This window comes from Pelecanus crispus, chromosome 7 (genome assembly GCF_030463565.1).
Source record: "Pelecanus crispus isolate bPelCri1 chromosome 7, bPelCri1.pri, whole genome shotgun sequence".
Taxonomy (NCBI): Eukaryota; Metazoa; Chordata; class Aves; order Pelecaniformes; family Pelecanidae; genus Pelecanus; species Pelecanus crispus.
In genome coordinates, this window is record NC_134649.1 from 26,755,676 (window position 1) to 26,777,559 (window position 21,884).

A 21,884-nucleotide genomic window follows, 5' to 3' on the forward strand; every position below is an offset into this window, starting at 1 on the left:
CACACACTGGATTGGTTTGCATGAGGAAATGACTTGGGGGCTTTCTCTTACATGAAGTCGATAAATACATTATACCTGATCAAAACTATCACAGCACTCAATTACTTTCCTTGTCATGGCAGAACATTTATTAAAAGGTGTGATAAAATTTTTAATAACTTCATTATATAGTTCTTCTGTGAAGCAGAAAACACCTGAAGGACATTTCTAGGTTTTTTTCTAGTTCTCTGCTACAGTCATGATGGGAGATGAGCTTAAAAGGATATTAGTTTCTTCAGCTCTTCCACTTCATTTCACTGCAGCTGAAATTACAGGTGCACATAATTTCTGAAAAAGTGATACTTTGTTACAAAAATATCTAGTCCTTTACTTTTACGTTTTTATTTTTTCCATAGGCTTAATTGTTCTGTGCCTTACAGAACTGTCTATCATCTTTAATTAAGATTGTATCTGTTACAGGAGACAATCCCAAAGTACTGTGATTTATATGTCTGTCTTTAGCTATATTAAAGGAATGGAGTAAAGTATGTGTATTTGTGCCATCTTGAGCCAGGAAGCAGCAGTCTGAAAGAATAAGTCTGAACTGCATGAATTCCTCTCTGTCTATTAATTTAATGAAATGTGCACTATGAAGCATGGTGCTAAAGTCAGCAAGAGCTGTTGGAAAGCCTGTCTTGGACTGAGTGAGGAAATGGTTGGATCTGAAGCTGTGGGAGAATGGGAGCAGGGGGAGAAGTGAGAGCTGCTGGTGTGGGGACAGGGAGAGGTAAGAACAGCAGAAACAAAGATTTAAAAGTTCAGCAGCAGCAAACAGCATTGGTGTAAGAGCAGAGCTGACACTTTGAGGGGGGCAAATTTAGGTAGGAACATTTTATTCCCTAGAATGAGATTCAGTTGCCAAAACATAAGCATCTAGTGATGTTTTAGATGCTTCAGACAATTGTCAGCTACCTGCAGGCTAGTGGAGGGACACCTGTGCTCTTCCAGAGTAGCAGCTGGAGACCATGGGAGTAAGCTAAGGTGTGTGATGAGGCACTAGGCTCCTTTGGGTATTTTAATCTTACTCCTCAGTTTCAGTGGATGAAATAACATTTTTCACCATTTAAATGAGGCTAGCGTGTGGTCATAAGTTCTGTTTTTCATGAGGATCCATGAACAGAAGAATTTGTCTTACCACAGAGCTTGTTACTTTTCTTTAGTTAAATGCACTGACTGCAATACTGTTTGTGGAAAACGTGGGTAATTTATAGTGTCAGACTGCTGTCTGACTGAGGCACACTGGGTGATGATCTAGAGGCGCCTTCAGGCTCAGATCTGGCTTACATTTATACATACCATTGATTTCCTTCATAGAATAGCAGTCCCTCCATTTTCTGAAGAAGCAAATAAATTAAATTATGCAAAACATCAGTAGCCAGGAACTAACACTGGCAAGTCCTAAATTGAGAGCCCTCCTTATCTCAGAAGTGGTCAGATCACTGAAAGGGTGGTATTGTTCTCTAAGTACCTTTATGACAGAGAAATACTATTTTCCAATAGTAGCTTTTGAGTTAGGAGATAGTGTGTCTGACATTTTCTTTCTGTCAGAGGTACTGTCTTTGGGCAGGTGCAAGTTATCGCCACTAGGTTTGGGTGCAAGTTGTCACCTCAAAAAGACAGGAAACATGTCAATGCCAGATCTTCCTGACTCCATCAAATCATAACTGATGTTAAATTCTTTACATGTAGAGTTACTGGAATTAATCAAAGAGGGAAAAATTACCACAGGCAGCTTATCTGTTTGTTGTGTCAGTTGATACTAAAAATAAAAGTAGGAAAACATGCTAATGTTAGTGTTCTGTATAAAGTGATGTATTTTAAAGATTAAGGTCCATGTTGGCAGATGCTGTTTTGTACTAAAGAACACTACTAGGAAACTGCACAGTACCTTGTCTGCAATTTACCACCTAGTCCTGCACGTGTCTATTTCCTTTTATCTGTTTCAGCAGAGGGGATCATGTCAGGCTTGTTTACACCATTGTCTCATGTGTCTCTGCAGCACTGAACTTGGATATTCTTACTGTGTAAAATTATACCAGCTGCTTTTTATTGGGTTTGATCCATCAATATATTTAGTGTGATTTTCTGAGTAGGAAAAATCTTACTCCGCTCCCTGAAGGGTACACTTTCACCTTGTAAAAAAATTAGCAAATGGTATAGGTAAGCCCTGTTAAAATCTTTGGAAAGAATGCAGTGAGAGTTACTCAAATATAAAACATAGCTTTTTCCTCTTTTTATTCTTTGCTGTTGTGTTTAAATCTCAGTATTTAATTTCTTACTGCTGAATGTGGGAATTTGCAGTGTGTGTAAGAAGACTTGCATGGCACAGATCAGTGTTTCTCCACTGAGGCGGTTCAGCATAACATAGTTTTTGTAGCACAGCAGTAGAGGAAGTAGGACCACTACAGAAAAGCTTACCTGCTCTTCAGGCAGTTTTTGTACAGCTCATAGGGACCTTGCTGGTATATTGGAATTGTCAGGTATATGGAAAAAGAGATACAGTTTAATGGCAGCTGTCATTTGTTACTAGTATGGCAAACAGGGCAATTGCAGCCTATGCAGCTTGGAAACTGGGCTTGATGCAGGCCTGGACATGAGCAGCACCTGGCTGCTCTGTGCCAGCTTTAGAGGGGTCAGTCTTCATGCTGGGACCTCCCTGTATCAGGCAGTGGGTTTGGAGGAAAAAGTAGAGCAATCGCGTGTTTCTAATGAGAAAAGACAAAGCATTTGTAGGTGAGTAGTAGTCCTTGACATAATGATAAGGAAGTTGAGTTTCTGCAATTGATGGCATTAAAATAGTTTTTAGCTGAGTGGAAGTTTTTATCATCTGATCTAATCTTTATTGAATCAAATCAAAAAGCCCCTACCTGATGTGTCCTGTTTGGAAGCTTCCATTTGAAAGCACCCAAACTTGATAAATTGCTACATGTCAGATATGGCTGAAGCCTCCTTTTTTTTCCCTCAGGTTCTTAGATAATTTTGTATTCTCCCATCAAAACTGAAGCAATTTTGTATTTTGCCTTCCTTTCTTTTATCTGATTTCTTCTGTCTACCTTGTTTATATGTGGGAAGTGTTATTAAATGGGAGAAATGGCCTTACAAATGGTTCAAATTGTGTATTTTTTTAAGGTGAAAGTATTTTGAGCTCTATTTTTAAAGTGCTGTAAGGATAAACTTTGAAAATGTTTCTACAAAGCTTGAAAGTACTCATTTATTGTGTCTCTAGAAGTGAAATATAGAAATAGTCATTTTATTGCTACAAAAACAAAAGGTTTGTTAGGTTGCATACACTTGCAAGCAGTAGGACCCTGTAATTCTGAATTAGTTAGTCATGTTGCTTCTTTAAAGAAATGTAAATGTTAGTCACTAGATGGTAAAGCTAGGAAAAAAATCTTCCAGCAAAATAAAATTTAAAGTCTTTTTAAACAAAGCTGATAGGTATTTTTCTTTCTTCCTTTTCCTCAAAACTTACAGGCGTCCTAGAGGAGTTATTTCCACTCCAGTGATAAGAACTTTCGGAAGAGGCGGAAGGTACTATGGGAGAGGTTATAAAAGCCAGGGAGCAATTCAGGTAATAAAGCCATGTGCCTGACTTCAAAACACTCTAGTTTACAGGCTGGTATGGTGTGGGCTTCCAGACCAGCTAATTTTGACAAGCACAACTTTAAAAGACAAAAGTGTTTTATAGTGAGCTTGCCTACGTGTTGAAGCTGTAAGCTCCACAGCCAGTGATGGATGACGGGCTAGTGTTGCATCTCAATTATAAGCAAACTTTGGTTATAAAGACAGAAGTGGAAAAATGTATTTTGATAGGAAGGCTGTGCCTACACAGCTCTAACCAGCCGTGGGAGTAGAAGAAAATTTAGGAAAATGGGAGAAATGCAAAGCTGAAACAAATTAGCTGTTTCTGTTCCCACCCCCATTCTTTCCCAGTTTCTTTTCTGGGACCACGGTCTAACTTCATGAAGAAAAATTAGTAGCAATAGAAGGATCTTTGCTGCTGCATGGCTCCAAATACAAGAACTTACTCTAAACTTCTAGGAAATAACAGACCAGTTTTTGCCCCCATGAGCACACAGTTTCATTTTCAGTCACAACATATGAAGTGTCTGTGGATCATGTTTTTTTCTTTTCCATGGATCCTTTAAGTATAGCTGAAGCAAACTGCTGTTTCGTATTAAATACCAATTGCTTCAGAGTTATGTTTTCCTCTCTTTTCCATTGTTCTTGCTGCTATGCAGTTTTGAATGTTGATGCAAGTGCCAATGGTAATGGATGAGTGGGTAGTAAATAGGTGGAAAACTTTCACAATAAATATATCGTATGGATCTGCAATTTGTCATGGAGACATTAGGATATAAAGAGTAGGGGGGGGTGTTTGCAGGTATGGGACAATAAGAGAAGGGATGTTCTCCAGTGGATAATGAAGCAACTCTTCAAGTAAAACTTGCTGTGTTCTAGATGTAAAAATTCAAATACTTCTCTTCCTTGTTAAATTTCTCTGTGTACAGATTATATGTCTACAAATGTACCTGTGTATTTAAAGCTTTACATCTTCTACTTAACATAGTGGTTTCTATTTAAATTCTAGTATCTAATTTCCAAGTACTTTAACCTATGAAATAAAGGAAACCCAGAGAAGGATCCCCCAGATATTCTGGGCGTGCTACAGGTTTACACATGTAAATGTAGTTCAGATAGTACCTGTAGGTGCATGGTAGACAGTGCTGACACACAATCAGCAAGTTTGGGCATCCATATTTTTATTAATGATATGTAATTTGGATGGTAAATACTTGTGATCACAAGGATCTTGGTCTAAAATTATGCCTGTGATAGGGAGAAGAAAGATAAATTGAGTGGCCCTGAGCTCATTGGATTTTACGTTCATTGGTCACTATAGTATATGTTCCTTTTACAGGAAGAGAAAAAAGGTGAATTAAAATGCATGTGGCAGGGAGAACTTGGGAAACTTAATGCATAACAAGTAGATTTTGATACCCAGTTAAGATTAACTGGCAACAGTGTACTTCCCTGTCTTACAAACTTGGGCAGTTAAGAAAAGAGTGTCTATGTAGAGTCAGATTCAGACATACATATTTACACCAAGTAAGATCCTCCCTGCAGTGGCTTTATTGATACTCATTATGAGGCGATATGAACAAAGATTGGAGAATCTGGCTGAAATAAGCAATTTGTATTTAGCAAACATGACATGCCTATTTTTTCACAAGATGAGACCTTTCACTCTTGATCCGGAAAGAAACAAAAGCATGTATTTAATCTAAAACTTACACTTAGTAAAGCCTGTAAAGAAGTACATTTACACATGTGATAAATATTAATTGTCCTCATATGCCAGTCATATACCTATGCAATGTTACTGCAGAACTTTTTGTGATTTTCTGGAAAACAAGGTTTGTGATCCTGATGCTAGAGAACAACAGTTCTTACTCACCTGCAGAGTCTTTCAGCAGTTCAGGAAAGTACTAACCATGCTGTTTCTAGTATTTCAAAATTAAGATTATTACACTATGAAACTGTTTGCTATTGTTTGAGCTGTATAAGATGTCCATATCTTTAGTCATTTCTTAGCACTTGAATTTGTTACCAGCGTGACAGATAAGAAGCAACCTTCTTAGCAACCCAACCTACTGATTTTGTTTTGCTGTTTAAAGCCTATTATGCTTCAGGAACGCTAAGATTCATTGTTGCAGATACTTAAAAACTAAATATACGTTCTAACGCTGCATAAATCTGGGTTTTATTGCTATACTTATTCTTGTAAGATTCTACTATATGCTTTTCATATGATGTCACTTTCCAAATCTCAGAAGCATATAGACTAGTATAGATAATATTGCATGGTACTTTTGCACTTCTTCAAAAAATTGTCTGAAAAAAGTTTTTGTTTGTATTTGAATAACATGTAATCATATCATTAAATTACAACATATGTGAACCAAGAAGCAGAGTTAAGCTGTATATTGATTCTCAGTTTTGGTGTTTCCAGATGTTTATGTAGCTCTTACATTGTAAAATAACTGAAGCATCAAAGTTAGAAAGGGCATTTTGCCACAGGAGCTTCGGAAGGCATGGCTAGAAGGCACTCAGAAATACTGAAAATTCTTTCTCATACATGCTGTGCTGTTTATTTTGTATGCCACTTCTTATTTCAGCAGTACATAATATTCGGTATTTGCTTGTGATACTTCTGAACACTGCATGCTGCCTATTAATAGTGTCTGTGTAACAGATTGTAAATATATAGCAGTGGTTCTTCAGTAATTTTCTTCTTTTTTTTAAAAAATAGGGCAAACCTCCTTATGCTGCTTCAGCAGAAGAAGTAGCCAAAGAACTTAAGTCAAAATCAGAGGAATCTAAATCCTCAATTGTGTCTTCAGATGGATCCCTGGCTGAAAATGGAGTTGTGAATGAGGAAAAACCAGCTTCCCAGATGAATGGGAATACAGGAGACATCAGGGCTTCCAATCAGTCTGAAAGTGCCTTGAGTAATGACTCTAAAATGTGCAATACAAATCCTCACTTAAATGCACTAAATGCAGACAGTGTTTGCCATAAAGATGATACTCTTGAGGCCACTGTCTTAAAAAAAGAAGAGTAAACTTATTTTTTATAGAGGGTGAAGGATGTTGGGAAGGGTCAGGATTAGGAATATCTGGAAAGAAAGAGAGCCTACAGTTATGTACATTTTTTCCTTTCCGTAAGAGAAAAATGAGGACTTTGGAAATTCGGATCCCTCTTTGATGTCAGAGATTTAAGCAACACATTTTTAGTTTTAACCAGTTGTAGTCAAAATGCTACAATAAAACAAAAAAGAAAGAGAATGAAGAGCATTTGACTCCCGCACTTAAAATGAAGTATACATAAAGTTTAAACTGGTTATGACAAAAGCTTGTAGTTTTGTTTTTTGAAATATAAAGAAAACAAATTTTGGCAGTCTTTAAGTATATATAGCTTAAAATATAATTTTTAGTACTTGGCACCATATGTATGCCATTATATTTGATTTTGCATTACTGTGTCACAATAAAGCTTTCTTTAAGGCTTTGATTTCATGATTATGGGGGGAAAAAGGCACAACCACAGTTTTTTCTTTCTTAAATTTCATCACCGTTGATGTGGTTCTTTTGTGTTAAAATGTGCAAACTATCGAAACTAAAAATTATAGAGTAATATTGCAGTTCTGCTGATTTTAAATATACATCATACATACTTTACAAGCAAGTTAAATGGAGATAAACTTGAAATCATAGAAGATGCAAATGACCTTTCAAAATAAACACAATGTGTTCTGAAACTTTTTGTGACTAATACCATGCATCCGTGATCAATGAACTATGTGGTTTTGAATCAGACGTAGACCATTAGTACTACTATTTGAGCTAAACTTCTGCATGGTTCATAATTTTTAAAGTGTGTAGTTAATATTATGCATGTTATTGTCCTCTTTCTTCCATTCTTACAAGTACTGTGCCCATTTGCAAAACAAAAAGCTAATAATCAGTAATAGTCCTATAAAAGATGTTAACTATGTTTAGTCATTGACTGATCTTGCTCTAACCTTAAAATTTTGTGATTATTGACCTCTGTTGCATTTATTCTAAAACTTAAAAAAAAAAAATTATCTAGCCGTTTTGAATATCAACGTTACCCTGGTGTACTCATTGCTGTATGCATTATTGTTCTCTGTTGCTGTTTTATGCCTTCATATTAGCAAATATGAAATTCTGTGAAAAACAAAAAAAAAAGCTTTGATCTTCAAAAAAAAAAAAAAGTACCCCCCTTCTGTAGCAGGAAACAAATGGCTTGTTCTTGAGAACTTTCCCATCAAGAATTTAGTATAAGCAAATATACCTGTATCATTTTGATGTTTTTGTTAGTGTTTCCAAACTTAATGTACTTCAAAATCAGAATCATTTCTTTATATTCGTTTTCATATAATTCTCCTGATGCTCTTCATCACACATTAGTGATCAGAAATGAGGTGTAATTCCCCATTCCCTGCCCGCAAGAGCTAAGTAGGTATCTTAATGTAAGTTGAAGGGAGTTCTGCCCCAACTCATGGATTGTGCAAGAATGAACTACTGTTGGGTTTGATTGGTTGTAGATGGATTGTGGTGTGGTGTATTTGAAGGCTATTGAATGCAACTTACAGTGCTTAATAAAAATCTTTATTCTTTTAGTATAAAATACTGTATGCCTTTTTTGTCAAATATTTTTTTTAATTAATATGTTGTAAATAAAAGTTTTCCTATGCCCAAATAAAGTGATTGAGTTAGCGGACTACATGATGTCCTCCCAAAAGATGGAGAAGGAAAACACAACCTTTACACACTGCTGCTGTTGGGGGATACCACACTTTATTGGAGTAATACTTTGTCCTTTTTATTTTATGCAGCTACTCCAGATGTCCACGTTTAAATGTAAGATGGTTAATAAGATGCAAACAAGACAGAAATAACAGGGGCAGTTGTTTAAAGAAGACCAACCCCAGGTGCTCCCAAGGTTTGAAATACAAGATGATCAACAATGCCTGTGTCTCAGCTCCTTGCAGCTGAGAATAAATGATTTTGTTTTCTCTACATCATGGATCATAACTGACATAACATGAGGAGTTATAAATTTATACCTTGGTTGATATCAGGAGAACTTTTTTGTCTGGGCACGCCCTTATTGTCTGCTCTCTCTATCTGAATGTTCATCTGTTTACTCCAGTGCCTGACACACATTGTTAAAAACAGGCTTGCCCTGAGCATTTTTGATCTCATGTTATGTCTACATGAGTAGTGTTAACAGCGCTGCACATTCTGTGTAGATGCAGTTTATAGCAGCACAGCTGTGTTTTGTGCAAATGATGGCAGTCTTCCTCTTCCCTTCCAAAGTCAAACAAGCTGGAGAGGAGCGGTTGCACTGGTGTCACAGCAGCTATCTGGGGAATCCTGCTGTTGAACTCTGGCGGGATCGTGTCCCTTCCTACCTTGCACTGATGCCGTGTTATTTGCCCCATGTTAGAGCTTCGCTATTCTGCAAATATTCAACCTCTTGTTCTGGTGAAGGTTCAAGGCACCAATTGTCCTCTTTCCCAGCAGTAGACAGGATGTATTTCACTTCTATCATAACCTGGTCACTGGCATGGAATAAGAAATAGCAACAAAAATAAACGTGCATGGGAGATTTCACCAAGGTGGCACGTACTGCAAGTGCAATGACTTCAGTCCTTTCCTCAATGTAATTATGGCAGCAAAATTTTTCATGGGCAGCCAAAGGGTGACAAGCTATCCACACAAGTGTGACTAAAATTAGGATGTGAAAATACAGCAAATTAGCTAGTTTATTGGCCCACATGTAAGGTGCTGCATTTACTTTTTCCAGAAATCGTGGTGAAAATGTTGGGCTTGCATGGCATATGCGTACTTGACCTGGAGCACATATTTTCTTTGTGGCCGATTTAAACACCTGCCATTGCCCTGGAGAGGCCAAAACCCAGCTCCTTGGGCAGAAACTATTCTGGGGCAGGAGGAGGATGAGCCTTCAGCTGTCAGTAGATGCTAGTGGAAGTAGTGGCGGGGACGTCTTACAGGTACCAGGGCTCCCTGGTTCCCTGACTGCAAACAGCAGTGTCAAACCCGGAACCAACACTGGGTTTATTTTTTGCCCTCTGCAATGGGTACGTGCAGTTTAGCAACAAGATTCACATGGTGTGGCAGGTGGGTGCTCTAGGGCTGAGCAGGGACTGGTAGGCTGGTAGAACCGAACGATATTCTGTGAATCTGCACCTCTTGGGGGCAAGCACTAGGCTGCCTGTTTTCACCCTTGTCTTGAGTAGCTTCCTGCAGGAAACAAATGCATTTCAAATTAATTTGGTCCTCTTCCAAACTGACTCTGGAATCGTTGATTGTACAGAATGACCAGGTATTGCCTGGGCTTGCTCTTGAAGAATGCCTTTCACATGTGAGTTTATACATCAGCGAGTATGTTACGTTCTGTTACACGCTATGTTACATGGACCTTTTTAATGTGCTAATTAAAATAGTTAACACTTTTTAATAATACATTACCCATGTGTAGATAGGTTGCCTACATCTCCTGTAACAATACTGTGGACTCCTGTTTGACAGCAGCTCAGCCCTGAGCATGGAGGTGTTGATGCTGCTGACTTGTATTTTGCTGGTGGTCCCCTCTAGCTGTATTCATCTCTGCTGCCAGTCCATTCTGGGATCGGGAAGCACAGGGGCTGCAGCGTGCCTGCTGTAGCGGGGGAATGTTAAGCTTTTCATGTGTTGCCTGAAGGTTTCCTGTTAGTGACTCAGAAAAAGGTCTCAGGCACCGAGTGTGGAGGCTCCTTGCCATGCAGCTGGTCTTTGCATCTAAGCACACCCCTGTGGATGCAGCATCTGGAATAGGTGCCCAAGGGTGGAGGGGCTTATTGTTAGTTATAAAGGCCAAAGGGCTCTACAAGAAGTGAGTCTTTTTATTTCTAAAGTGAAAACTGATACGAATAAAGATGATGACTCTCAGACCTCTCAGCCTAGAATAGAATAGAATAGAATAGAATAGAATAGAATAGAATAGAATAGAATAGAATAGAATAGAATAGAATAGTTAGTTGGAAGGGACCTACAATGATCATCTAGTCCAACTGCCTGACCAAATTATTAAGGGCATTGTCCAAATGCCTCTTAAACACTGACAGGCTTGGGGCACTGACCACCTCTCCCGGAAGCCTGTTCCAGGGTTTGACCACCCTCTTGGTAAAAAAATGCTTTCTATGTGACCAATATCTCATTATCCATCTCCCAGACAAGAGTTAAACTGGGAGAATCGACCATTTGGGTGGGGACATGTGGCCACTGTCCATCCCATGCCAATGGGCTTAGCTGTCAGCTGAGGACAGCTCACCGCTCGCTTGCAAGCAACTAAAGCATCAACGCTCCTCCCTGGGCTGGCCGCAGTAATTGTTTAATTGTGTTGTTAACGACTAATAATGATTTATATGTGCCACAGTCAATCACTTTTAGTGCATTTTTTACATCCAATCTTCAGTGAGTCCTTAAACGCAGGCAGGTGGGTAATTACTGGCAGCAGAGAAGATTTAGGGGCCAGGGGGTGTCAGTGCAGTGGGGGCCCAGTGTGGGCATCTCAGAGTGTTTTTTGCTCTTGGCTCTCACATGTTAAGTGCAGCATTGCGTTATGGACAGAGGAAAACAAGATTTAAACAGTCTGGTAGATGGTAGGTGGCCAAAGAGCCCCCCCGCCCACTGGGGATGGCGAGCAGCAGGGGCGAGGAAGAGCCATGACCATTTTATTTCCTGCGCTTGCGGTTGTGCTATTTAAGGCAGCGGTTGTGTCGCTGGATGGCTGCGTCATGGGGGGGGGGGGGGGGTGTAAGGCTGCCTGAGAGAGCAGCAGCTGCTCTACTACCTTCCAGATCCTCTTTGAACGAGTGAGTTTTTCAGGGTTGAGGAAAGCCCTGCAACCAGCAGCGTCCTGCAGCGACCGATGGCTTGGGGGGCTGTTCCTATGCCCGTCAGTAAAAGGTTTTGATGACCCCTCATGAGCAGGGTCCCTCACACTGGTGTGCAGGATGGAGCTCCAGCACCCAGTCACAGCAAGGACAGGGAATGGAATAGTGCAGCCATTGCTCTGGTGCTGTGAAGAGATGAAAAGTGAAATCATGGGCACGTTTTTCAATGCAGTAAGTGCTTAAGAGCATAATTATCCAGACCTGAGGCAGCTTACAGCTCCCTCAGTGAAAGCCTGTATAATCCTTTTTATTGAGCTGAAAGCCCATGAAACAACCAGAGCTGAGTCTGGTCATGCCTAACTGCTGGGTAAGAGCGTGCAGGCGGGAGCTGGCGGGGACACAGCCCTGGGGTAAAGTGAGATCACCAGTATCTGCTGCCCCCTCTCCCAGGGAAGCCTGGTCCCCATCTGGTACTGCTCTCCCCTGGGAGCTGGCAGGGTTGTGCAGTGGGTTGGAGTTGGATGGTTCCCAGTGTCAGTGCCCCGCTGGTGTCCCCCATCCCCGAGCCATCTAACCCACCTGTGGGTGAATGCCTCAACAGCGGCAGCTCCCCAGGTATGGCATGAAGGGCCAGGGCCACGCCAGCCACAGGGATACACCCCCACGGCCACCTGAATCCTCAAGGGTGGGTTTTGCAGGATTTAGTAGCCCCCAATCTCTAACTGTGACTACTACAAATTAATAAAATGGAAGAAGTAGTTTTGCATTAACCATTCCCTAAAAGACTGTTGTTTAAAAGAAAATGTTGCTTAAATCTGCTTGATAACTTCAATTAAGCCAGTGGCAGTATCCATGCAGAGCAAGTGCATAATTCTTTCTTGACCCACGGTTACAGCAGGTTTTGCTCTGCTCCCCTCTGGGCCTGGGGGGTTCTTCGTGACCCCTTTTTTGTCCTTATCTGATGAGTTATGGGGGCTACACCCTCCTTTCCTCTGGGCCAGTGCAAGTGCCTGCGGCTGCTCCTGCAATCTCCTCATCCAAACCTGGAGGGGCCATGGGTCTCTCCCCTGACACTCGTCTGCTGCCTGATCCTCACTTGTGCCTCATCCTAGACCTTGACCTGAACCATGGGCCCATGCTCTGCTCAACCTGCCGTGCCCCAGTCCAGCACACTGCAGCAAGGGAGGATGCAGCAGGAGGGGATGCAGCATGTGCCAGTGCAGACCAGCTGAGGGCAAACCCATGTACCCTGCACGGCCCAGTGCCCCCATCCTCAGTTTTGCCCTGAGACAACTCTCCTTAGACCAGGTGGAGGAGACTGAGAAGCTCCTGAGCCCTTCCCTGGGGGCTTTGCCTTCCCACGGTAAAGCAGCAGATTAAGAGCTAAATACTGTTTGTTTTCATTTAGTACGCAAGTAGAGGATGCTAATGCCATGAGGGATTCAGGGGTTTTGGCAGGAAAAGGTGTATTTCTGAAAGTACTATGGGATTATAATCTGTCCTTCGTTTGGCATTTAGGTCTGGGGCTTGCTGGTGTATTTTTTGAGATAAATGGCTAGGTGTTTGCCCTGTTTTCTGGTTGAAGTTGTGACTGTTCACACATGGCTATGCAAGCTAGTACAGCAATTTAAAAAGCACGAGTGAAGGATGAAAACAAAAATACTAAGTATTGGGCAAGGTACTACAGAAAAGCAGGAACACCATAAAGGACTGACAACATTCAACTTAATTCATAGTGGTTCTGTTACAGTATTTGTAATAAAACATAACACTTAGTGATCTGCTATCTGATGTATTAAATGACTGCTGGGTGCAGCTGGTGAGTGCAAAGGATGAAGGATGCAGGTGAAGAACTAACTGAGGGAAAGGGGCAGGGAGAAGAACAAGGACCTGTGCGACTGCCACTGCGTGGATGGGATGGGATGGGATGGGATGGATTGGGAGGAGAGGGCCAGCCGGCAGGATGTTGAGCAGTTGCTGGTGGTGGCATTGAAGACAGATGGCTCCCAGGGGTGCCTTCCCAGAGGCGCAGCACCCACAGGTGCCTGGAGCCTCCCGGAGGGGATGAGGGCAAGGGCAGAAACCCTGGCCCATGGGTTGGGCTGAGCAAGCTCGCTCACTGCTGCTGGGCTGGAGTTAGGCAGATCACACTTGGTTTTCATCTGCCTTTTCAGAGGATGCATCGAGGTTGTGTCTCAGGGGGGTCTTCGGTCAGCGGCATATTTTGCCACTTGCTTCAGGCCAGGCAGCACCTTCCCTGCAAAACTCCAAGAAGAGTGTTCCCAAGTGTCATTTCTAGTAAACCTTATCAATGCAAATGTTCTTTTGCTTTGTGTCTCCCTGTCAGTCATGTTTGTCTAACATCTAATTCTGCTTTATTTATACTGTCTTCTGTTTTATAACAGGCTCTCAGCAAATTGAAAGAGAAAACTTAGCAACAGTTTGAAACTCTTTTACTTGGTAAACTTCTGGCTTCTTTGGCTTCATAAAAAATGAGCTTCCTGATCCCTAATAAAACACAGCAGGGAGAGGTGAAATAAATGTGAATTTGACTGACAACAGTGATGGGCTCATGCATATCATCTTCTTTTATGAAGTTTCAGACTAGCAAATGATTATGGTCCCACTTAGACTACGCCGTTTAAGAGATGGAGACAGAAGGCAGCTCCCAGCACGGCAGCATGCTCTGGGTGAAAAAGAACAAAAATCAAGTCCAACTGCCAAGTTATGAAACCTTGTTTACAAATGGTTTAACTGTTTATAAAAAACATTTTGCATGAGGCTCCACAGTGGCCACATTACTTGAGTAACTGTGGCCAAAATCCTCTTTTAAATAGCATTTTTTGAAAGCTGTAGCCTGGGTTGGCAGTCTGTGTAGGCTGGGGAGAGCCGTAGCAGCCAAGCCAGCAACAATGCTCCTGTGCCCAGCGCTGTGGAGTGAGCCCCAAAGGAGCCTGGTATTTCCGCCCCCCCCCAGAACATGACTTTTTCCCACAAAATGTGGCAACCGAGTACTGATTTCCAGAGATTGCAACTGAATCTCTTTTAATAGTTTTTCTACTTGGTGCATCTCAGCCCTTGTGCCTGGTCGATGACTCCTGGTCTTACAATGGCAGTGATGAACAGTCTGGCTGGCCTCACTCCAAGAACCAACCATAAGAGAAAGGGGTTTAAAATACATTTTAATAAATATTAACCTATTTTTCCTTTCTTTCTGCCTTTTGATTCTTTTTATCTGCAGTGCTGCCTGGGGACTTTGCTCCGGTTTTAACTTTGCACTGGCGCTGGTGTATTCAGGCCCCTGTTCCTGGGGGGCTCAGGTATGGTTGTGGGGTGCTCAGGCATGGTTGGGGTGTGCAGGCGTACCGTGCAGCAGATGAAGTGAGGCCTTTGCAGGGAAGGAGCAGAGTGGATTGCTGCTGCTCTCCCCCAGCAGATTAGTTTTGAGGGAGGTCTCCTTGTTGGTGCTGCTGCCACCTCTACATAGGTGGCAGCTCCCCCTGCCCTCTGGCAGCTCCTGCTGCCTGGGGGAATGCTGCAGCCCTGCGAGCTCGGTCACACTGGTGGCAGAGGTTATTAATGGTTTGCCAGGGGAGTTATTGTACCTGCTAATATGGATTTACAGCTGCTGTGAACTGCCTAAATTGGCCGTTGCTATAGAAAACAGAAGAGTTTAACCAGGACTTAAGAAAAAGGCAGTAACTGGGCATGGCATCAGAGGGGTGTGCTGGAATATCATGTCTTGTTGTTTTTTTTTTTTTTAATGTGAATGAATGTGAATACGGTGCTTAAGACATTACATTTGCTTGTAGAGCCTGAAGAGGGCTGCCGAGCCTAATGTGATCATGCTTCATGGGGAGGAGCTGGTGGTGATGGGGAGGGAGACTGGATGGAGTCAGGAGAGGGGAACACGTACACATTTTTCTTTTTTTTTTTCCACAACCTCTATCAAAACACTTCCTAAGCACTGGGGATCTTCTAGTGTGTATGAAACTCAGATACTGAGCAAATGATGAGGATAGTATAATACCCATCCTGGGAAACAGCATAACTCTTGGAGCACGTATGCAAACTCTAGCCCAGGAGCACCTTGTACGAAGCAGAACTGATTCAATAATGAAAGGCTCTGAAAGGCTCCAAGTGCTGCAGCCGTGGGTGTCACACAGGTGCTGGTTTCTGTGATTACAAGCAATTCTCAGGGTGTGAGTAGTTCCCACCTGATGCCACCCAACCCAAGTTATTAGGTCTGATGTAGGTCAAGGATAGCGGGGGGTGCACCCCACCAGCAGGCCTGGGGGTGTCCGCAGAACTCTCTCCACACCAGCCCGGTGCAGTGATGGTCCCACAGGGATGACCCCCAAAAATAACGGTAGTCCTATTGAACTGCTCAGTGCTCCCTAACCACAGGCCACGATGTAAACTGGGACCAGTCCCAGCCAAGCCATGGGGCACCCTGGGGCAAGCAGTGCGGCGCACCCCAAAGCTGAAGGTGGCCATGGCCTCTCCAGGGGCTGAACTGGGCTGCCAGCTCCCAGGCGTGCCCCAGCTCCCACCACCTGTGCTAGCCCATGTCTTCTGCTCCTTGCTGCTTGCTTCATCATTGTGCAAACCTCCTGCCATCCCAGTTCTACCTTATTTTCGCTCTTCCAGATGAAGTTCCTGCCCTTTTAACTCCCTGGGTGCAGCCAGGAGGCGTATGGAGGTTTTGCTTTTTCCCCTGGCACCCAGCACGGAGGGCGTGGGGTGCTCCTTGGGTCTTTTTTATTATTATTAAGTTATTCTCCTGAAGGTTACATTAAATGAAGAACTGCACACATAACATCAATTGTGAGTGAAAAGACATAGCTGGCATGAGACGTCCTGCCACATGGGCATCGAACTTCAGGACCATACTTAATGGAAATATTTCTGCTGCTGAAATAAGCATTTGCTTCTGTCACTGAGCTTGGCAAAATGTGACAGTCATTTCACTGCTTTACACCCTGCTGTAAAATACAGGCAAAAAATGCTTCAGAAATATTTCTGTACTTAGTGTGCATTAAATTGTAGGAGGCTTTGGTTGCCACGTCTTGGCAATATCATGCGTGAGGCAGCACTGGGCAGTAAAGCAGACTGGCTTTGCTCAGCCAGGACTTCCTTCGGAAAGCACCTGCCGACGCTGCTGACCCAAATGGTGGCAGGGCATGGTCTGGGAGATGCTGCAAGGCCTCCTAAGGATTTAATACAGGGCTGTTTAATTGCCCACACAGCTGTGGAACAAGTAACACATTAAACGTTTTCAATATTAAATGCAACATCAATGTTTTAGACTCGGACCCATTTGCACTCTTCCTTCAATTGCTTGCTCAGCTGCAGTGAACTAGGAGTAAGGTGCATCTGTTGGCTCATCTGCACACTATGAGGAACTGGTTTTTCCAGTGCCATAACATGAAGGAGCGCAGACATGTTGTTCTTGGTCCTCTTTTCCCCCAAATAAATATAGAAACATGACAAAGATGTACCATGAGGAAACTATGAGTCCACTAGCAGAAAGGAGGACTTCTGGCCCGCTTCCTTACCTCGAACAGTTATCCTGCCTGATATCCACCAAGGAGAACTGGTGCCCATGTAGAGTTACTGACGCTGCTTTCCACTGTGCTGCCAGCTGCTTCCCAAGACAGGATCCTGCCCTTCGCCTCTTCCCATGCCTCCTCTCCACACATGCCCCTGAGGCTATGGCACGGCGGTACTGGTGGGGCTACTGTGAATTTTCTGAGTTATTACAATTGCTTTCCCTAAAAAATAAAATAAAATAAAATATCTGAAAATTTAAAATCGTATAAGAGAAACTGATAAATTTTTATTGACACCTGATAAGATGGTCAAAGTTCAGATTTCATCTGCGTACTCTGTACAGATTCTGGTGATGCACAATAAATACAAGATTAATGTTGGTATGACACTGACACCCAATGAGGTAACTTCTCCATGTTGAGATGGTGTGTGATATTAGATTGTGTGCCAAAATATCAGGCAAGAGAGAAATGTTTAAGTGAGAAGGTGCATTGTGTGGACTGATAAATGCAAACAGCATTAAGAGTTATGAATACAAAATAAATTCTTTAACTGGGTCTTTAAACTAATTTGTTGCATGAAAGGCCCTTTTAAGCCAGTCTCCTTTTATGACTTTAACCCTTTTAAATTAAAAATTCTGTTTACACCCTCGAATGCCTTGCTTCAAACTGCACATCTCATTATTCCTCCTGGTTTGGGGTTTGGGTTTATTTAGGTATTTTGTTACAGCATTTTACCTACCCCTTTTGTGTATTTACTGTAGAGTTCCCCGTTGGACAGCCATGGGCTGATGGGTGCTGCTTGACCGTTTATGCCAACTGAAATAGGGCCAAAACAGGACAGTACAGTGTGGTGTGAGATCAAACCAATTACTGCAATACGGAAACCTGGCATCAGAGGGGAAAACTGGAAGGGATGTAAGCTGTCATCTGCTGACCCCTCTCTTGCTGCAGCTCAGTGATCCCTGTTCTTTCAAGGCTGGTTTCATAGATAGCTTCTTTGCAAACATTTACTTAAAGAATAGATATGGTCAAGAGGAAAAAAGGTAACTTGGTTTACTTCTCTACAGTAGCATGGAGAACTATGGGGACAATGTGTCTAAAGCTACAGGGCATCATGAAATAGAAGGACCCTGTATATACCACTGCAGAGGAAATCTGTAAGAACACCACTACAAAATGGTAAGAAAAACCGGGAAGCTCAAAAAATGATAGCAATCCTTCCCTCTGTGCTGCTGACCAAGCCTGAGCCCTTTCCGAGCACCACACCAGAGGTGGGACCAGAGAACTCAGCACTGTGAGCCATCACTGGTCAAACTAAAGGAGCACATGGAGGCTCTTCTGAAGTGCCCACTTCAGGATGTCACTGTTGGTGAGACTTCTCCTCCTGGGTCATTTAAATACTCCTGAAAAATCCCATCCTCTCCCATTAGCTCCAAGATAGCAGCAGATCTCTTTGCGTGATGTAGCCCCTGGACTCCTAGTGCCATGTCAGCCATGTGAATGTCCAACTGCTTACTGCCCGCAGGGTCTGCGACCACCATGCAGGTATTTTCTGGGTATCTGTTTGGGCCTATGCTCCTGACATTTTTTTCTGATTGGTTTAAAAGTATGTATTAAAAACTCACTTCAAAATTTCAAAAAAGTTAGCTCAATGATCAAATTATGTTTTGCACAGGCATCTCAGCATAGCTCCACCACTCACTCCTCCCTGCCTGAGAGCAGCCAACCACCCTCCTTGTGTGGCTTCTAGATCGAAATACTCATGGAAAAGTCAGGACAATGAGACAACCTCACCAATTAGTTCCTTTATCTGCTAATCCCTGGCAAAACGATTAGTAAGATGTCCAAGTTGCCAGAACAGAGCCACCGAGTCTCCTATAATTTGTTTCCATGCAATATCGGCAATGTCAGCTCTAGCAGCCTCCAGCACAACTTAAGATACTCCGACTGACTTTGCAGAGGAAAGGAATGAAAATACTGACACTGTGAGCACAGCTCTGCTGCTGGATATAACCATGACCCGAGGAGCAGCATGGGGCAGCTGAGGAGCCTTAAACTGCTCCAGCCCCATTTGCAGAGGAGTGTCTGGCTACGGCTACACCCTTGTATGTCCCAGCTACCTTTGTTGTGGTCACCAAAATCCCTGCAGCGTTAAGAGGGTTTAGCTCACCAGCGGCTGCAGTGGAGACATGCTGACACTCAAATTTCGGGCAATGCTTTGGAAATAAGGCTGTTTTCATGGAGATGCTCATGGGACCTCAAGGAAGGCAACGAGGATATAATTTTTCACAGATCATACGGGCTTGGTGTGAGCAAAGCCCATAAAACAACTGGGAGAGGGAGACAAGCACAGAAGATGGTGTGATGAGCGCTATGCTTGCAAGTGCTTCTGTACTCCTTAAAAATTAAAATACTGGTTTTACAAAAGGAAGAAAGCACTCCAGCATGCATTTTGGATGTGCAGAGGCAAGAAGCCCAATTTCTGTGTGACTGTCCCATACCAAAGGACATCCAAATCGCTGAATACTCTGTTCAAACCTGTCCTGCAGAGCAAAGAGGTGCTGGTAGATGCACTTGGCATTGATGAGCAGTGAACAGACTCTGTAAAGTGTGTGTAACACTTGTGATGGTTCCCAAGTCTTTCCTCCTCATCCTGCTTTACTCCCTGGACTTGCTCTTCTACTTTCTGGTTGAAGCTCCAAGCAATTAAAATCATGATAGATCAATTTAAACTTAAAAGAGGTCTGATTTTTAGAGGGCAGATACTTATGCTGCTCAGCACGATGAAGAAAATACGCCCCTTTGTCTTGAGACATTCAAACATCTCATTCAAAACAACTGAGTCACAATTTAAAATGCAGACCTATATTCTTTCCCCCCACATTACCACACCTTGAGCTATGTCAGAAATTTAATTTCACTCTCATAAACATCCACGGTGGACCAGAGCATGCCATTTCTGACACTAGTTCAAAGGTAGCTCTGCACGAACACTGGCTGGAAGTCATTTCTGTGGCACGTAAATTCAGTGAGCAAGGCAAATAATTTTGACAGTCCCTTTTCAGTTGTCCTAGGCAGGTTCTGCCTATACCAACAATGGATATCTCTGTAGAAAAACCTGGAATTCAAGTTATTTGGCCCCTTGAATTTCCCTTGTCCTCCACAGGTGATTTCTAAGGATTTTTGCAGACTGATGAAAAAAGGCAGAGAAACGTCCATGTTCTCTTTTTGCTCTAAGATAAATAGAATTTTTTCCCCCTCTCAAATGAGATGTATCCAAGACTTCAAGACAATCCATCGTAACTGGAATTAAAATCACATCTCAGCTGGGACTCCCTTTGTGAACTTTGTAGGAAGCTCTCGCCCTTCTCAGGGAAGCAGGCCAGTGGCTATCGAACACTCTTGGGACACAAATCCCACCAAAATGTCCCACAGGACAATTGTTTTAACCACCCTAACAGCTCTTCACAGTTGAGGGGGAGAGAGGTTCTGCATCCTCAATCTCAGTTCAAACTCGAGGGTTCCTCTTTCGCCCTTGCCGCTGCCACTGACCTGTCTCCGTCTGAGAGGAAGCTGGTGTCTGTGGGTACGTGCAGTCTTGGACTACACAGACGTTATGTGTCTAAGTGGCCCCTCACAGCACATATCCAGCACCCTCCCGCTTCGACTCAGTGCTTCACAGACACAAGGTATTTTTTTTCATCTTATTGGGGTAGCAGCCCTACTTGCAACGGTGAAAGGGCTGCCACGGGCAGAGGTTGGTAACTTCAAAAGCAGTAATAGAATTCCACCAACTAAAAAGGTGGTAATTTTTTTCGTTTTTTCTTTCAATTAATGTAAATCAACAATCGTGCATATTTATAGGCCCTTACCCGCCATTACCACCTGACACCAGACCATCAGGGCGTTATTCTGCTGGTAGGGCAGCGTGATACTTACAGGTACTTTTAAGCGTGCCTGCTCCGTGATGGCTTGTCATTAAGAGAGGGCTTTTGTGCTTCGGTCTTGCAGCCACACATTTAGCAGCACCCCACGCTATATTTGCGCGGAGGGGTGAGTGCGAGCAGCGCTAACCCCCGCGCACCGGCGGCGGGGTACCCCCCGCATCGTTCCCACCGCCCACCCCGCTGCCAGAGCCCCCCCCGGGGCAGGGGGGGGACCAGAGCCGCGCCCGGGTTTTTTTAAAAAAGTCCCTCCTGGCAGTGAGTAAAAAAACCCACCTCCCTACTCCAAAAGTCCCCCGCCGGCAGCGCTCACCCTCCCCGCCGGCCGCTCCGCCGAGCCCCGCCGCCGCCCGCCCCGGCCCCAGCCCCAGCCCCGGCAGAGGAAATATTGCAATGTTGCAAGCTGACGTAAGGACATTACAAGGAAAGGGCTACATTTCGGAGTGTTTATGAAAAGCCTCGGTACTGTACTGTCACCAGGGGGCACGCAATAGAATGCATTTCGCCAAACATTTTGAATAATAATCATTTAACAACAACAACAACAACAAAAAAGCCCCAGTCCGGTCGGCGCTCGCAGAGCCGGAGGAACCATGCAGCCAAACTTTGGGAAGCCCTTTATTATTTTTCTGACATTGCTCGCCCGCCCTTGAGGAGCCGTAATTGCATTATCTGATTTTTTTTCCTTTCTTCCCCCCCCCTTCCCCCCCCCCCCCCTTTTCTCCTTTCTCCCCCACCCTGTCTCCTCGACATTGCAAATTCGCTGGCGTTTCGGCAGGAGCAGCAGCCGGAGCGACCCCGCAGCAGGAGCCGCCGCCAGCCCCGCTCGCTCCGCTCCTCCGGGCGTCCAGCCTTGTT

The 21,884-nt window shown here is 43.4% G+C and overlaps 1 protein-coding gene across 5 annotated transcripts in view; it reads left to right on the plus strand.

Moving 5' to 3' along the window:
* FAM120A (family with sequence similarity 120 member A) overlaps positions 1 to 8,248 on the plus strand; it is a 56,650-nt gene extending 48,402 nt beyond the window's left edge. For all 5 annotated transcript variants that reach the window (XM_075714612.1, XM_075714614.1, XM_075714616.1 and 2 more), the window contains 2 exons: positions 3,514 to 3,610; positions 6,353 to 8,248. In XM_075714612.1, the coding sequence (XP_075570727.1) occupies positions 3,514 to 3,610; positions 6,353 to 6,664 (409 nt within the window). In that variant the 3' untranslated portion in view covers positions 6,665 to 8,248. The remainder of the gene's footprint in view (positions 1 to 3,513; positions 3,611 to 6,352) is intronic.
* Positions 8,249 to 21,884: the final 13,636 nt, after the last annotated feature.